The sequence below is a fragment of the Taeniopygia guttata genome, chromosome 19 (assembly GCF_048771995.1).
Source record: "Taeniopygia guttata chromosome 19, bTaeGut7.mat, whole genome shotgun sequence".
Classification (NCBI taxonomy): domain Eukaryota; kingdom Metazoa; phylum Chordata; class Aves; order Passeriformes; family Estrildidae; genus Taeniopygia; species Taeniopygia guttata.
Genome location: NC_133044.1, coordinates 1145641 through 1161365, shown reverse-complemented (window position 1 = coordinate 1161365; position 15725 = coordinate 1145641). Strand labels below are relative to the sequence as shown.

At 53.9% G+C, this 15725-nt stretch overlaps 1 protein-coding gene across 2 annotated transcripts; it reads right to left on the bottom strand.

Moving 5' to 3' along the window:
• Positions 1-7561: 7561 nt before the first annotated feature.
• On the bottom strand, positions 7562-14496 carry DYNLL2 (dynein light chain LC8-type 2). 2 transcript variants are annotated; one of them, XM_030288059.4, is made up of 3 exons: positions 14342-14496; positions 11033-11171; positions 7562-9438 (listed from the first exon to the last, which is right to left on the bottom strand). In XM_030288059.4, the coding sequence occupies exons 2-3, from the start codon at positions 11162-11164 to the stop codon at positions 9301-9303; spliced, it is 270 nt and encodes an 89-aa protein (XP_030143919.1). In that variant the 5' UTR covers positions 11165-11171; positions 14342-14496; the 3' UTR covers positions 7562-9300. The 2 variants fall into 2 exon arrangements, with proteins under 2 accessions (XP_030143919.1, XP_002199546.2); XM_002199510.7 differs by lacking the exon at positions 14342-14496 and having other exon boundaries at positions 11033-11190.
• Between the last annotated feature and the right edge of the window lie 1229 nt (positions 14497-15725).

Genomic DNA, 15725 nt, shown 5'->3' with positions numbered 1-15725 from the left:
TCTTCTTTTCCTCTTTTTTTTTTTTTTTTAATGGTGCTGAACTGTGCATTCTGACAGCAGCCCCTGCTTTGTGAGGCCCAAATAAAACCATGACTGACAGCGTCCCATGGGTTATAAAGCAGCAAAACCAGCTGAGAGCTGGGTGAGGACACTGTGGGTTTGGGGAATAACTCCACTGAAGCCAGTCATGTTACACCAAGATACATTCTGCCAGTGCCTGGCAATATTCCGGGTTTACTCAATCCTCCAAATCCCCCAACTGCAGCATTCAGCAGTGGCCAGGAGGGGAAATAGCACAAGTCCTCCACTGTTAAAATAAAAGATAGTGCACTGCTACTATCATGCAAATCCATCTGGTTCAGCAGCTCTAAGCAGACTTCAAAGGACTGAGAAGTCATTAGAATCACAGTTCAAAGAAAAAAGTGAGCAGCTGGTCTAGGCCATCTGGTAGGGGACATAAAATGGTCTCTTTCTTCTCCAGTCAGTCTATGAAATTTTCATTAATTGTAGGAACATCTTCCAACATTAACCAACATCATATTGTTAAAAATATAAGTCTTAATAAATCATCAAAACTGATGTCTTAGGGAAGCAAGGAAGCTGCAGTCTGCTGGGGTCTTCCCTTGGCAGGAAGACACCAGGCCATAATTACAATTTTAAGTTGGCGTTTTCAAAGCAAATTAGTGGGAATTAGATTCCTCAGCTCCTTTGAAGGCCTCAGGGAAGAATGTGGACAGGGTGGTTCCCTAGGCTGCAGAGGAATATCCTTTTGTATTGATTTTAGGAGCCACTTCTGGCTTAAAAATGTGGAGAAAGTGTCCTGCTTGGGCTGGATGCAGCAGCTGGGCTGGGGGCCCATCCCAGGACCCCTGAGCCCCAGAAAGACCAGGGGAAGTTTAAACAGCCCCCAGCAGACATCCCATCCAAGAGGAATTCCAGCTCTGGTGGGGGGAGCACAGCTCAGCAGAATCCCTGTATTGGCTGCTGTGATCTCAGGGTCCCCCGGAGCTCCTGGAAACTGATATTCCTGTTGAATATATGGATGACTTCCTTGAAACTCAGGCAGGTGGTTTGAAAATGCAGGGACAGTGACAGCTGCCACAGGCAAACCAAACTGAGCAGGAGCCACAGGAGAGCTCCAGGATGTGGCAGGGACCTGCTGAGCTGAATTCAGTGACCTGGAGCTGCTGCAGCTCTCCTGGCCTCCTCCTTGCCTCCCTGCCTTACCAGCTGTGTGTGTCCTTCTCCAAAAGGCAAACTGGAGAGTTCATCTTAACCTGATCACCCCGGGAGCACAACCAGCCCAGATCTCAGCAGGCAGTTTCAGGGCTTTCAAGCCCAGGTTTTCCAAGATGCTGTTTCCATTGATTCTGCCTTTGCTCCTCTTTCCTGTGACTGCCCAAATTTACTGACTTTTTGCTTCCTACCAGCAGCATTTCAAAGCAGGTGGGAAACACCTGAATGCAGAAAAATCCCAATCCTCTGAGGTATCCCAGGGAGCCCCATGGGTACCCACAAATGTACCCAGGCAGGTACCCCATCCCTGGCAAGGGGATTCAGCTGGTGCCTCTGCCAGCACCAGCTCCACATTTCCCACTCTCCAAAGGTGTGTACAAACTCAGCCCCTGGTGCTTAGCTGTGTGTCTCCCACTGCCTTCCCGGCTGTTTTCCCAAGCTTTGGGCCAGCTGACAGGACAAACAGCACTGGCTCCAGCTTTGTTTGCCACTCAACAACAGACACAAATACTTGAAATAGTTTCCTAATCTCATTTTCTCATGCAAACAACTGCTGGGATGTCAGGGACGTGAATCCAAGGCAGCAGCAGAGATGGGACATGCAGTTTGGTGAGGGAAGAACCCAGCCAGGGAGCATTCACAGCCCCTCAAGCCTCCCCACATGGCCCCATCAAAGGAAGGTGCCCTGTGCTCCCACCCACCCCAGTCTGGACCCCACACCTGGGTGCAGGTGCCCTGCTGACTTGGCCAGTGAGGATAATTCCCTCCCTAATGGCAAGGAGGGCCACTGAAATTCCTTACAGCTGGAAACATCCATGGCCTGGGGTCAGCAGCCCTCCCGGGAAGGGAGCTGAGGATTCCCAAGCAGTTTTTCCTGGAAGGATTGCTGCCTTCACATGAGTGTGTGCTGGGATCGAAGTTGCATCTGGGGAGATTTTGGAAGCCCTGCCACTGCCTTCCCCTTCTCTCCTGGCTCTACCTCCCCAGAGCTGGCAGAGGCCAGGCTGTCTCCATGTCTGCCTTCCCCAGGAGATGCTGGGGACCCGGGGAGCACCGCTGAAGGATGGCTGGTGGCAGCACAGCCTCCAAACACCTCCCCCTCTGTACAAAATAGCGCAGACCTGCTTTTTTAGCTTACACCCAAATCCCTCGTCATCCCTGGTGTGTTTACAGAAGACATGCATTCAATTAACAGAGAAAAATGACTTGCCCAGCCTGCGAGGGTGCAGGAGCAGGGGCTGCCATCGTTCCCGGGGGCTGGAGCCCCAGGGAGCTCTGTGAGCCCTCGGGAAGCAGCTGCCAGCGGAGCAGAGCCCACAGAACCAGAGCCACAGTGACCTGCTGGGAGCTGGAGCGCACTCTGCTAGCACCCTGCCAGGGATGCACACCAAACATGAGCTAATCCGGACAAAAATAGGAGTGAAATCATAATTCAGATGCATAATTCATGTGCATAATTTTTCTTGCTGTATATTCTCCTGGGATGTATTCTAGAAACTGCTTTCTTTCCCCTCCCCTCCCTGCTCCCGTCCTTCCAAAAAGTGCCGTAGATGCAAATCATTGGAGGCAGCAAGAGGTAGTAGCTTTGCTGGGTTACTAAATAAATGCTAAATTTGTCTGAGTTTCTAGCCTACATCTTGGCAAGTGATGTAGATTGAAGCTGGTATAGAGACACGCAGCCTTGTGATAATCACAGGATTTTAATTGCTTTCATTGTGAGCCCCGGCTACTGATTGTATCTGCGTGGAAAACTGTAACAGTTTGCACTTGCAAATGCTAAAAATGTTAAACAATAATGGCAATTAAGAGATAATTATAGTTATTTTGAAGCAAGGATTGTAGTTAAGACTCCAAGAAGACATCCCAACCGAGCAGGAAGTGTTGCCCTGTTTACTGCACAGGCTTCAAGCTGCTTTTTCTATGATGTGAGATCCACCAGATTTAATTGCTTAATGATTTTCTATAAAATATTTAAGTACCACGGTATCTTTAGCCAGCCCTGGCTCTGGCAGAACTGCATGTGTCAGTCTTGCTCAGGACAGAGGCGGTGTCCCAGCCCTGCTTGCTGAGTCACCTGAAGCTGTTCTTCTGCTAATGACAGCCCAGGAAAGCTCCAGGGGCTCCCCAGCAGCACCCCTGGGTGGGCACCCTTTGGGAAGGGGCTGCATGGGTGCCATCTCTCGGTTTCAGAGGGAGTCCTTGCAATGTGGGTCAGGGTTTCCTGCAGCCAGGCTGACCCATGGAGAAGCAGATGCTTTTGTCCAGGTCACTTGGAGCCCTCCGAGAAAGCAGGGCTTTGAAACCCAGCTTTAGGAAGAGGTTGTGTCCTTGTCGGAGCGTTCTGGGCTTCCCTCAACAACAACAAAGACATTTCTTTTTTTCCAGAGCCATGTTCTGGGCCGGGTGCCAGGCAGGGCTGTGTGCAGGCTGCGGCGAGGCCCGGCCTGGCCCCGTGTCAGCCCCCCGGCAGCGGGAATCACACCCCAAACCTGCCACCAAACCCCGGGGAGAGGCAGGTCACAGGCCTGGCTCAGCAAAGCCTGGGGAAGCCTTTCTCCAGCCCCTGCTCACCCTGGCCGGGGTAAGACATGGGAAAACCTCTTGCCCAGGGCCGGAGTGCAGCGTGGCAGGCAGTGGGAGCACGCATCCAGCTCTGCAGATTCCAGAGGCTGTGTGGGACTGGGCTGCAGGAACAAAGGGCGTCTTTCACTGGCTCACCCCGCACTGGGCTGCCGAGGCGAATTCCTGGGATGCTTTTATGGGCTGCTACCAATGCACAGGCAGAACTGGGCTCCCAGCAATCTCCTCCCCCTGAAAGCGCTTCATTCACAGCCAGGCGGGAAGGAGGTGAAAGAAAAGGCCACGCACATGGTTAAATGCAAGAGGGCCGAATGCAGGGGGGTCAGAGCACTCCCCAGAGCTCCCTGCCCCAGGCTGGGAAGCAGGGCACAGAGCCCAGGGTCTGGCCAAGCAGCCGAGCTGCAGCCAGGCTGCTCTGCAAGGGCTGTAAATCATGGCAGAGGCGTGAGCAAGGCAGGGAACAAAGGACATGGAGACACGCCATGGCATCTGGCAGGGAAGGACGGCGGCTGCACCAGAGGATGGCGTCTGAGGAAAGCCTCTGAGCCAGCCCAAGAGGGTCCCGGCCCCAGGGACAGAGCTGGCCCTGCTCTGCCTATCCCCAGCCCAGCCCTGGCAGCATGGGGCACGTGGGGACAGGGGGGATCATGACTGCCCGCCTCACCCATGGCCCCACAGCGCTCCTGGGGTGCCTCTCCACACTGCCCTGCCCACTGCTGATTTTTCCATCAGGCCACAAGGAGCTCTGGCACATTGGTTCAAGTCCCCAGCACCAGGATGGAACAGAAATGGCCTGCAGAGGCCACTCCAGCAGCCTGATTCCACAGGCAGTCGGGAACATGCTGCACCAGGGCTGGATAAAGCTGTTCCTCGAGCTTAATTCAGGGCCAAACCCCACTGAGCAGCAGAGCAGAGCCTGGGGCTACCCCTGGGGAAGGGACAGGGACTGAAGGGGGTCTTCTTACCCCCTGTTCTGGGTGCTGAGCCCACCAGTGCCCAGAGCACCTGCCACCACTACCAGAAGGGCTGGCAAAGGCACTGACCTGATGATAAGCAGTTATTTGTCTCGTTGGTAATGAGTTATTACTCAGCCTCAGCTAGACACTGCCTTAAGGAAGGAAACATCTGATCATCTTTTAATAAACACAGTTGGCTCCTGTGAGGCTCCTGCAGCTCCTGCATCTCCAAAGTGCTCCAAGACACATGGTTTCTGCACAGAGCTGCTGTGAGTCACTGGCTGGGAAAGGGTGTCAGGATCCTTGCTCAAGAAATAGAACAAAGGAGGGAAACCTCGGGTGGGCAGGGATGGCACGGCCCTGCTTCCTTCACTGTGTGCCACCGTCCTCCTCAGGATTTACCCAGCAGAGGCTGAAAGTGAGATCAAAATTATCTCCACGTTCTCTCTCATCACTCATCACCTGCAAAAGCGCTGGGAGAAGGAACAGGTCTGTTGGGTACTGGGTTTTCTAGCCACAGACTCTACTTCCATGTGCCTGGAGCACAACATTGCAATGGCAGTGCTGCAGGCTGGTTGGGACACAAGGACAGCCCTGATCTGCAGCCTGGGTGTTCCCACAGGAGCAACGTACAACTCCCAAGCCTAGGCTGCCTCTTGTCCCTTTCCAAAGTCCCAGGCGGTCACAGAGAAGGGAAGAACATGGCACCAGGCAGGCAAGGAAATGGGCTGACACCTTCTCCTGTGGCTTTACACAATGCTTACTCTGTAGAAGAGTGAATCCCAGGCAGTGTCTAGCAGTGATACCCACACAGCACAGCTCCCCAGCCTCTCTGCTCTCCAGTGCCACACTGCCCTGCTTTTGTAAGGCACTTCCAACATCTGGAAGAAATACTCAGCATGAGGAACTGAATGACTTGGCTGGTAAGAGAGAAAACAATGTGACACTCTCACCAGCCACAAACCACACGGCTCCCCGCAGCGAATGCACATCTGCAGGCACATCTGCACCCAGAGCTCGCCCACAGCAGCAGCCTCAGAGTCCCTCCCCTGCACCCAGGCGCTTTCTGAGGCAGCACAACATAAACTGAGTTTACATTTCAATAGCATTTTTGCCCAATCACATCTGGAAGCAGTTTCTTTCTCCAGATGATCCCCCTGCAGATACATACCTTCCACTCCCGTGTCTCAGATCCAGATGTTTCCAAATAGCTTGAAATGGAGCAGCTGTCCTGGGAATGCCATTGGTTTCTCCAGCATGGAAACAGTTAATGCTCCGAGGCCTCATCCAGGACACCTGTGCCTGGTGGAAACTGGAGACAAAGTGGAGCCCAGCAATGGAAAAAGTCAAAGCCAAGAGCCTTGTCAGCTGCTGGGCAGTGGGAGGGGAGGGAAGTGGGACACAGCTCCATGACCAAACCTCTCCCTGCTCTTAGCTGTGTAGAGGGAAGCACTGCTCAAATTTAGGCAGCTTGTGTTTTCCAGGGGCCCAATGCTACAAGGAAGATGACTGAGGGGAAAGACTGCTCTGCTTCACTGCCTAGTTCCTGAAGATGTGAGCAACAGCTCCTCTTCCTCAGCCTGAAGCAGGACCCCTGCTGCAGAGACACATCCAAGGAGGCACCAAGCCCACTTTGTACTGGTGTGTGTCAGCTCCAGGGCACACCATCCCTCCAGCCCTGGCAGGGCCTCCCCATCCCACCAGAGATGGATTTCCAGCAGTACCACAGCCCCTGGATACATGACTGGAATGGGGGTTTCCCAGATGAAACTCAGGCTGCAAAAGCATTTCACCTGAGGTTTGGATCAGCAGCCTCCTGTACTGCAGCTGGGGATCAGGATCCAGTTTCTCTGCCTCTTGCTTTGCCTGAGGGCCCTGTGCACAGAGGGGCTTGACCAGCCCAGCCCCACATGGCTGCACATTTCCTTGGAGCCACAGTATTGACCGAGCCCGAGCCAGGCCTGGAATGCAGAGCCCCAGCACAGCCCAGCTGGCACTTAAGCCCAGCAATTCCACTCCCAGCTAAAAGGCTGGGACTAGCAAGAAAAGAGCATCACTGCCAGCTCCCCTAAAGTAGAAACCACCCCTGCTCTGGGGCACTGGCAGGTGCAGGCTGGAGCAGATGGCCCGTGTGTAACAGCCGTGCTGCAAGCACTCAGCCCGTGTGGAGCGCCTGGGCTGAGTCACGCTGCTCACGCTGGTGTTACTGTGCCACAGCAGAGCTGTTACACTGCTGTGCTTGGGAAGAGCCCACAGCTTTTCCAAAATACCACCGAGGCCACAACCCCAAATTTAGGTTGCATCGGGAGCAAGATAACAAGCTGAGGAGGTTGTTTAAGGGTAAGCCCGCAGCCCCCGCACTGTGAGAGGCATCAAATACATCAGATTCAGCTCTCAGCTTTCTCTGCAGCACAGGGAGGAGGCCTGAAGGGAAAACCTACTTTCCTGGGAAGCAGGGAGACACCTCCCCTGCAGGAAGCTGCCTCAAGCCATTAAGAGGTCAGCTCCCAGCCATTCAGATCCAGGTTATGTGGCACAGAGCATCCCATCAGGGTGCAGCAGGACACGATTCCCTCAATGCCTCCCCTCTGGCTCAGCCTTTGAGCTGAGCTGGAGGTCAGCACCAGAACAGAGGGGCCACCCAAGCTCTTCCGGCCGTTTCTCCCTCCCTGACCTGCCTTCTTTGGGTCATCAGCACCTTCCAGGGCAGAGAAATTGCTGCTCACCCTCTCTGGACAAGGACAGGCTTTGCTCAGGAAAGCTGGTAAGGAAGAAGAAACCAGAGACTGTTTAAATGTGTCAATTCACCTTTAATGTTTGAAAAAAAATAAATGGTATTTGAGCAATTGCAGTTATGAAGGGAACAGATCTTGCTCCACGAGAGACCGTGAACAGATTCACATTAGACTCATGCTTGGAAAAAACAAACCCAAAACATTCTCCTTTCAGACCCAGAGTGGAGTTCTGAAGAGAGAAGACCACACGAGTGCCCCAGACAGTCCAAGGCACGTTATCCCAGTGCAGACATTTCCATCGACATGAACTTATGACAGCTACATTCTTTCTAGTTACAACATTGTTCTATCCATAATACAAAATTAGGCATACTTTGGATTTTGCACAGAGACAAGAAGGACTTTTACTTCAGGAAGTCATCAACCTGGGTCACCAAATCATTTCACAAAGAGCTCCCTTCACTCTGCCCTTTGCCCCCAGCAATGATTTATTCCCAACACCAAATTAATCTCAGAGACACAAGCTGGGCTCACCAGCCCAGTGGTATTGCCAGTGCATTAGTCAGCAAACCAATAATTAGAGCTTATAACAAGCACCAGGGATTTACTTGCCATCACACAGCATTTCTGCACACCCAGGTCAGAACTTCCTGCAGTGCAATCCCGAGTCAGTACGTACTAAGACAACATCACTGCTGAACCTATTGGAGACCAAGACATTTGTCTGCCTTTGAAGCAGATGTCACATGAGTTTCCTTCACACAAACATCACATGTAAATTTAACTTCTTGGTACTGTGCTTTAAGAACAAAAGCAGATATCAGAACATGGAGGACAATCCTCCAGAAATAGCTTATTAGCTACAGAAAAATAAAAGAAAATAAAAAAGAAAAAAGAGACAGTGGCCACTTACAAATCTTCCACACAACTAGCTTGCTTTAAGGAGAGCATCAAGTTAAGGCAGTGTTAAGACAACTGGCTACAAACATGCCGAATAGAGCTGTTGTCAGTAGTCACCAATTTGATATCCTACTCCATTGCAGGGCCGGGCCACGTGGCTTTAGACTCAGTATCGAGGTCTAAAGACTTCAGCCACAGGATTGCTGCTTTCTGCAACAAGCAGGAACTCAGGGGCTGGTTTTGAAGCCTTCTAGACCATGCTGAATTGCTTACTCAAGTCTAGGTCAATGTTTCAGCAGAGCCAAAAATACAGCGAAGGGCACTGAGCAAGAACACCGAGGGGTGCCAGCTGCAAGCCTGTATCACAGTCAAAGGTGGAGATCACCTTGGGTGTGGAAGCCACGTCACCCAGAGCCACCCCATCAGCTTTCAGAAAAGGTCTAAGACCTGCCCCGAGGGTACTGGGAGAGCCAGCTCTCTACAGTCTGCAGGGTGGGACAGAGGCTCACACTGGCTTTGCTCCTCTTTGCAAGATTAACAGTCTAACAGGACTCAGTAAGGAAGTCTGGGGCTTTTGGCCTGCCCAAAAAAGTTTTCCCAGCCTCAAAGAAGGAGTTACCAGTGAGGGAGCTGTTGTGGAATAGTTTTCTTTCTTCCCACGTAAAGGCCATTGTTTAAGCATTTACAGGTTTCCTAGTGCAATACAACCAAAAAAAGCAGTAACAAAAAAATGCCGCCTTCTTCCCAGGCAACTAAACAGAAGTAGATTTTTACTGCAACATATACACATTAAATATAGTATACAGTCCATGCAGCGGCATAGCCATGTTAGAGGGAGTCGTGGCTTCAGCCATCAGTGCATTACAGTCCAAATTTCAAATCGCTCCTACTTCCTATCCAGACTTGAAGAGAAGAATTGCAACCTGACCCAAGTAAAAATAGATGAAGTGCTTTGTCTCATGTGTTACATAGCTGCCAAAGTTTCTGCCAACAATGCAGTGCCAAGTTGGGTTGTATTTCTTGTCAAATTCCTGAAGAAAGAGAAGAGAGGCATTAAGGCCAAGAAAGCCCACATCAAAATAGTTCTAAGCACAAATTCTGAGCTGGTTCTGTTCACACACTATCGCCTCTCCTCCCACCTGCAGCATCTTGAGATACCCCACTGCAAGACACTATTAAATTAAGCACCAAACCTCTGCACTGGATTGTTTGAAGGATTCAACACAAGCAAAACATCTTCTGAGCCTTGGAGCACCATCAGCCCTGGGCAGGAAGAGCAGATGCAAGAGCTTTCCTTGGTACAGCCCTGTGTGTAGGCTAATCAGGGGAATAATCCTCCTCTCCCATTCCAAACCCACTCACAAAAAATAAAAAATGTTTTGGCATGCCTGCTCCAGCAAGGCATCTGAGCTTAAAGGTCACCTAAAAAAGGAAGGAGGAAAAGCCTGGCTTCTGCTATTTGGAACTCCTGTACACAAAGGGGAGAAAATCCACGCTGAAAATGAGCAGATTCACAGGCCAGAGATCAAAGACCCAAGAGGCCAGAGGTAAGTGAGTGAATGCTGGTTCAACAGTCTTCTCCTACTTCACAGGCAGGATAGGGTTAAAGACCATTTTCCCTCCCTCTAATTAACACCCAAGAACACCCTTCCCTCCCCCCAGACAGAGCCAGAAGAACAGACCCAACATCCAAGATTAAAGCCAGTTCTAGTTCTCAGACAGCAGAAGAGTTTGAGCTGTTTGCAGGTAACCTTTGAAGTAAGGAAAAGGCTTTCTTGCCAGAGCACGAAGGTGCATCAAATTGCTTCCCTCCTCCCAACACACTCTCATGAAATAAAGGCCAAGCTCTTTTTGGATGCCTTCTCTTGCACTCCCTCACTTTACAGGCTGCATTGCCCCGAGCACTTAGAGCTAAGTCATGCCTCAAAGTGATCTGAGAAGTCAGGAGACACCTTTGAATCCTTTGCCTTCAAGCTTAGATTACAAGCAAGGCCCAAACACCAGCCCAGGTGCCAGGACTCCACTGCCTCTGAAGTAAGATTCCCCTCCTCCAAGAGCACTTTTCCTGACGGTTCTGAGAAGCTGCTACAGGAGGAACCAACAGCTCCCCAGGTGCCATCAAGCATGAGACTCAATTAACAGGCTCCTGCAAATGGGGAGAGAACCTCTTCACCAGCCAGGGAAGCTGCTTGCACTGTTTCTAAGACAGCAGCTTGCACAGCCCCAGCAGCCAGCACAAGGCCCATCCTCCTGCACAAGGCCCACCCCAGAAGCACACAGGCACTGCTGCCCACCAAGTGAAACATCGGGGTGACACCAGTGCACTGGTGCTGCAGGTCTGTGGAGCAAGTCCCAAGAAGAGGCAGCTGCCAGCCCTTTCCAGGCCGGCAAATCCTGAGGGACAGCATTTGCAGTTTGCTCAGAGCTTGCCAGAGCTCTGCCACAGCCCTCCCCTGACCTTGGAGAAGTCACTCCATCCTCTTGAAAACAGCAGTAAAGCAGCCAAGAAGCCAAGTATCTTCTCCCTCCCAGCACGCAAGCATGAAGCCTCAGCCACTCAGCTCCTGACAGACTCAGGAGCTTTGGGAAGTCGCAGCCAGCACAGCACCCTCATCCCGGAGTTACCTTCTTGATATATGCTGCAATGTCCTTTTCTATGTTGTACTTCTCCATGGCCTGTGTAGCACAGTCTACAGCATCCTGCTGCATGTCCTCGGACATGTCCGCATTCTTGATCACAGCCTTTCTGTCAGACATGGTGAACCTAAGGCAGAACATAGATTCCTTTAATCCCTTCCCAAACGGGAGACGCTTCCTGTGCATCAGAGCTTGTCCTCTCCGTGCAGGCTGCGTCACAAGGCGATGCCACAAACCCCTGCTATGGCCAGAGTGAGTTTATCGGGGCTGCCTACAGCAGCCCCAGGCCAAGGTGCCCCTTACAGCCGGAGCACTGGCAGGAGGTTAGAGCAGAGGTAGTCCAGCATCACCACCTGCATTACCCACACGCAGGAAAAGCTTCTGTGTGGGAGGAGACGGGATCTGCAGAGAGCCACAGCCCTCCTGCACATCAATAGGCTACAGCCAAGTTTGCCGTCCAGGTGTACCAGTGTTCTGGAGCATCCCCTGCTCAGAGCCTTGCAAGCAACAGATCCCAGACTGTCTGCCACGGGCACAGAGGCTCGGGAAGCTCATTCAGAGCAGCAGTGCTTTTATTCTACCCCATCCCAGGTGTCACAGCTCCTGCTGCTAGTTTAGCCTGGAAGGAGCATTGTTCCACATTCAGCCATCATCACACCTTCAGTTCCCTGCTGCTCTGCCATGAAACGCAGCCTTCAGCTGTTCCCAGGGGACAGAGCCAGTCTGACGAGCCAGAAGCAGGTTAACAGCACACTGCAGCCTGGAAACAGGGCAGGGGAAGCAGGGCCCACCACTGAGACAGAGCTTGGCAAAGCTCTCCCTTTCCTGCCCCCTCCTCAACTGGGAACCACAACACAGCTGCCAAAACCAGCATGCTACTGCAGTCCAGGACTTGTGGAGTGAGGTGTGCAGCCCCCTTTGCTCTCAAAACTAAACTGCTTTGTACCAGTCACAGCAGCCATTAGCTCTGACATGCCCTTTCCAGGGAGGTGTTCAGCACTGGGAACTTTCCAGCACAGCTCCTCTTATCCTAGAAAACCGGGGGTTCGTGATCCCAACACTGCAGTTTTCTTCAAGCCCTGGAGAAGGACCACCACGAAGGCCTGCTCTGGGCACCCCAGCTCTCATTCCCCTTCCCCACTCGAGGCCTGGGGAGGCACATGTTACCTGGGGATCCAGCTGCTCACCTTGCAGCAGCTCTTACCCCAGCACATCAAAACTTTGTGGGAATAAGCTTCTTAACGGCGAGGAGTGCCTCCAATTAAGCCTGCATAGCACCATTACGTTTCCTAAATCCTTTTACAGCACTCTAAGTCGTGAGCAATACTACCAAGTTTTTGAAACAGTGTTTTGAAACAGTGAAACTACACATTTTTAGCTCTGCTGTGGAGTGAAAAAAAATCTGCTGCAATGATCACTTCCTGGAAGAGCCCCAGAAAACTGAAGGAGTAGCTTTGTTACAGCAATTAAAGGAGCTTGCTACCCAGAGAAAGAGAATCCGGTTACATAATTGCAGCCCTCTGATTACAATACTTCAATTCTTCCCTCTGCCTGCACTTGAAGACTTCTATTGCCACCTTAATTTATACAGTTTAGATATAGTGTTTAATAGAGCACTGCTATTAACACACACTAACAGCAGCGGGAGGAATGACAGGAACTGAGCTCCACTGCCAACAGAGAGCACATGCCCCTATCACAGCCCTGGAAAAGCCACTTCCCGGCAGTCTGCTCCTTTCCATGCCGTGGTTTCAGCCAGTGGGGCTCTGCCCGCAGCCCAGAAGCTGAGGGAAGAGAAGACACAGCTCAGAACAGCCCAAACTGCCTGTAGATTTGGTTCACCACCCAGGAATCTGACAATCCCTTGGAAAAGTCTTCTGGGTCCAGTCCACAGGAAGAAGGAAGCAACAGAAATCCACTTGTGGGGCATTCTTCCAGAACAGCTTTTTTAGGGAAAGAGAGCAAGCAAGCCCTCATACACACACCTGCACTGCTCACGGAGTTCAGAGGGCACCTGCCATTGCATAAGCAGCCACAGAGAGACCTGCAAAAGGCACCTTCCCTCCTCATTGTCTAGGCTGGGAGCATCCCAGTGCAGGCCTGTGCTGCCGCGGGCGACAGCGCCAGAGGAAAAAATGATTATCCTTCAGCAGGGCTGCACTCGCTGGCCAGGAGACCTTCCCTGCACTGCCCCAGGGCACAGCATCCCCCAGGGCCAGCCACAGCAGGGGCTGTGCTGCTGCACCTGCCACGGGAGTGTCACACCCTGCACCCACCTGAACAGCCCAGAGCAGGGCCCCAGTCCCTGCTCAGTCCTGGGGGCTTACAGGGTCACCCTGCAGAGGCAGCCCAGCAGCACCCCAGACACATCATAACCCTAAACCACAAGATCACAGGTGGCTCTCGGGGTCTTGCCCCCCAATCTGGCCCTCCTTGAGGAAAACCACAAAGCCCCAGCACCCATCTCAGGGCAATTTGGTCCTAGGAAGGGGTAACATTACAGCTACAGCAGTCACTCCTTCCCCTCAAGGGCAGGATGTGGTGTCTGAGAAGGAAGACCACAGCCCCAACAGCCACTCCAGGGCAATATGAGGCCTTGGGAGGGAAATTAGGCCCAAGGCAGCAGCCAACCCTTTTCTTACCAAGGTAGGATAATGTCTTAATATTTAAGCCCTGTACTGCAGTAGGACAAGCTGGGGCTTTGGGAAGAGCATAAAACACAAGCCCCCTGGTAACCACCCTTTCCCTCTCCAGGCAGGATAGAACCCTAGCAATGAGATGGGGCTGAAGCCCAGTATCCACCAACCCCCCCATGAGGACAGCGTGGATCGCGAGGATGGGAGCACCCATCATTACCCCACCAGGATAGCACAGATCCCACGGCCCGGAACGGGGCCCAAGCCCAGCACCCACCGCTCCACCACCGCTAGGACAGCATGGATTTGGCGACTGGGGACGGGGCCCAACCCCTGCACAAACCGCATCCACCACCTTGGCGGAAAAGGGCGCTGGAAGGGGGCGCGGCACAGCCCCTTCCCCCGCAGGGCTCCCGGGAGCCGGAGCCCTGCGTGACCTTCACGGGGGGAGCTCCGGGGGCGCCCGAGGCCGCGGTGACCTTGCCCGGAGCGGCACCGGCTCCGCAGCGGCACGGACCCTTAGGGCGGGGCGGGCTCCAATGGCTCCCCGAGAGCCGTTCGCACCCGGCCACGGCAGCGACCTCCGCCCTCGGGGCGGCCCCGCCGCCACCCCGCACACGGGAGGCTTGGAGACCCGCAGCCCAGCGGAGACACGGCTCACCTTTCACAGTGACAGGGCCACGCCGGGAGGGCGAGGCACGGCACGGAGGAGAAGGAGGTGTGAGAGGCCCGGCCGCGCTGCCTCAGCCCGCTCCGCTCCGCTCGGCGCCCCGCGCGCTCTGCGCCCCGGCGCCGCGCCGCTCTCAAATACCGCCCCGCCCGCTGCGGCGCGCGGGCCGCCGCCACCCCATTGGCCGCGCCGCCCGGCGCGCCGCTCACCCATTGGCTGCGGCGCGGCGCGGCCCGCCGCGCCCGGCCCGTCCGCCCGCGCTGTTCTGCCTACATCCTGTTTCATCCCACAATGCCGCGGGGCGGCGCGCGGCGGGGAGGGCGGGGCCGGGGGCGGGGGCGCCGTGAGGGGCCCGGCCGGTGTGAGGGGCCGGTGGCGGCCCGTGGGCTCCGCGCCTGCGGCCCCATCCCCGGGGAACGAGCCCCTGCAGTGGCTGATCCCTATAGAGGCACCTTTGTTGCCCTACGGAGTCATGATTCCTCTGCGGGGGTCCCCTCTGCCTTGGGGACCCCGATCCCCGACCACCCCATCCCCAGCGGGAGCTGAACCCTTCGAAGAGGAACTCTCAGGGTTGGGTCCCACACCGAAGTGTTCTTGGTCACAGGGATCAGCCCGACTCAGAAAGTGCTGTCTTGGTGATGAGTTGCAGTGGCACCTTTCACCTGAGATCTCCAATCTGCCATGCTCATGCATCTCCTGAGCCTTGAGATGTCCTCCCACAGTGGCACATAAGTACAACTGAAAGGCATTAAAGTGAAAAGTCCCTGAGGCTGTTCGCACCCCATTCGGGACAGATGCACGTTCTCTGGAGCTGGAGCTGGACAATGCACCCCAAAAGTCCAGGTTTTCAGGTCACAGCAGGCAGGTGCTCCTCAACATTTCCCCTTCCTGAGCACATCAAAAGTGTTCCGCTGTTTCTCGGGGTTTTCTTACAGGGAGCAGGGTGTGGGGAATGCCCAGCAAAGTCTGGGGAGGGAGCAGCTTTCACTGAAGTGCCAGCCCCACACCCTGCGGGAGTCACTGCTGTCCCCCAGGATGTCTCAGGGCAGCCTGCCAGGCCCTTTTCCTGCCAGCCTTGTTTTGTGTGGGAAAGCTGATAAAATCCCAACCCGGGGACTGCGCTCCGGGTGCTCTGGGTACCATGAGAATTGTCCCCGCACTCCCAGAGCCTGGGGGTGACATGTGGCTGTTTGAGCTGCTCCATTGTACGTTCACCCCGAGAACGTGCGATGTTCCACAGGCACGCAAAGCCGAGCGGGCAGAAGGAAACCTCTCTGTTCACACACCTGCTCAGGAGCTCTCAGCATCCTGCTGAGTGAGGGATCACAGCCCAGCCGGACCCCGGCACGCAGGTGGGACCCCAGTGCTTTGTGCA

Bases quoted from the DNA above. Each gene is read 5' to 3' on its own strand.
- DYNLL2 (XM_002199510.7), bottom strand. From the start codon at position 11,185: ATGTTCTGCCTTAGGTTCACCATGTCTGACAGAAAGGCTGTGATCAAG. The intron at 9,439-11,032 runs GTAACTCCGGGA...CTCTTTCTTCAG, and splicing joins TTGCAGCATATATCAAGAAG to GAATTTGACAAGAAATACAA.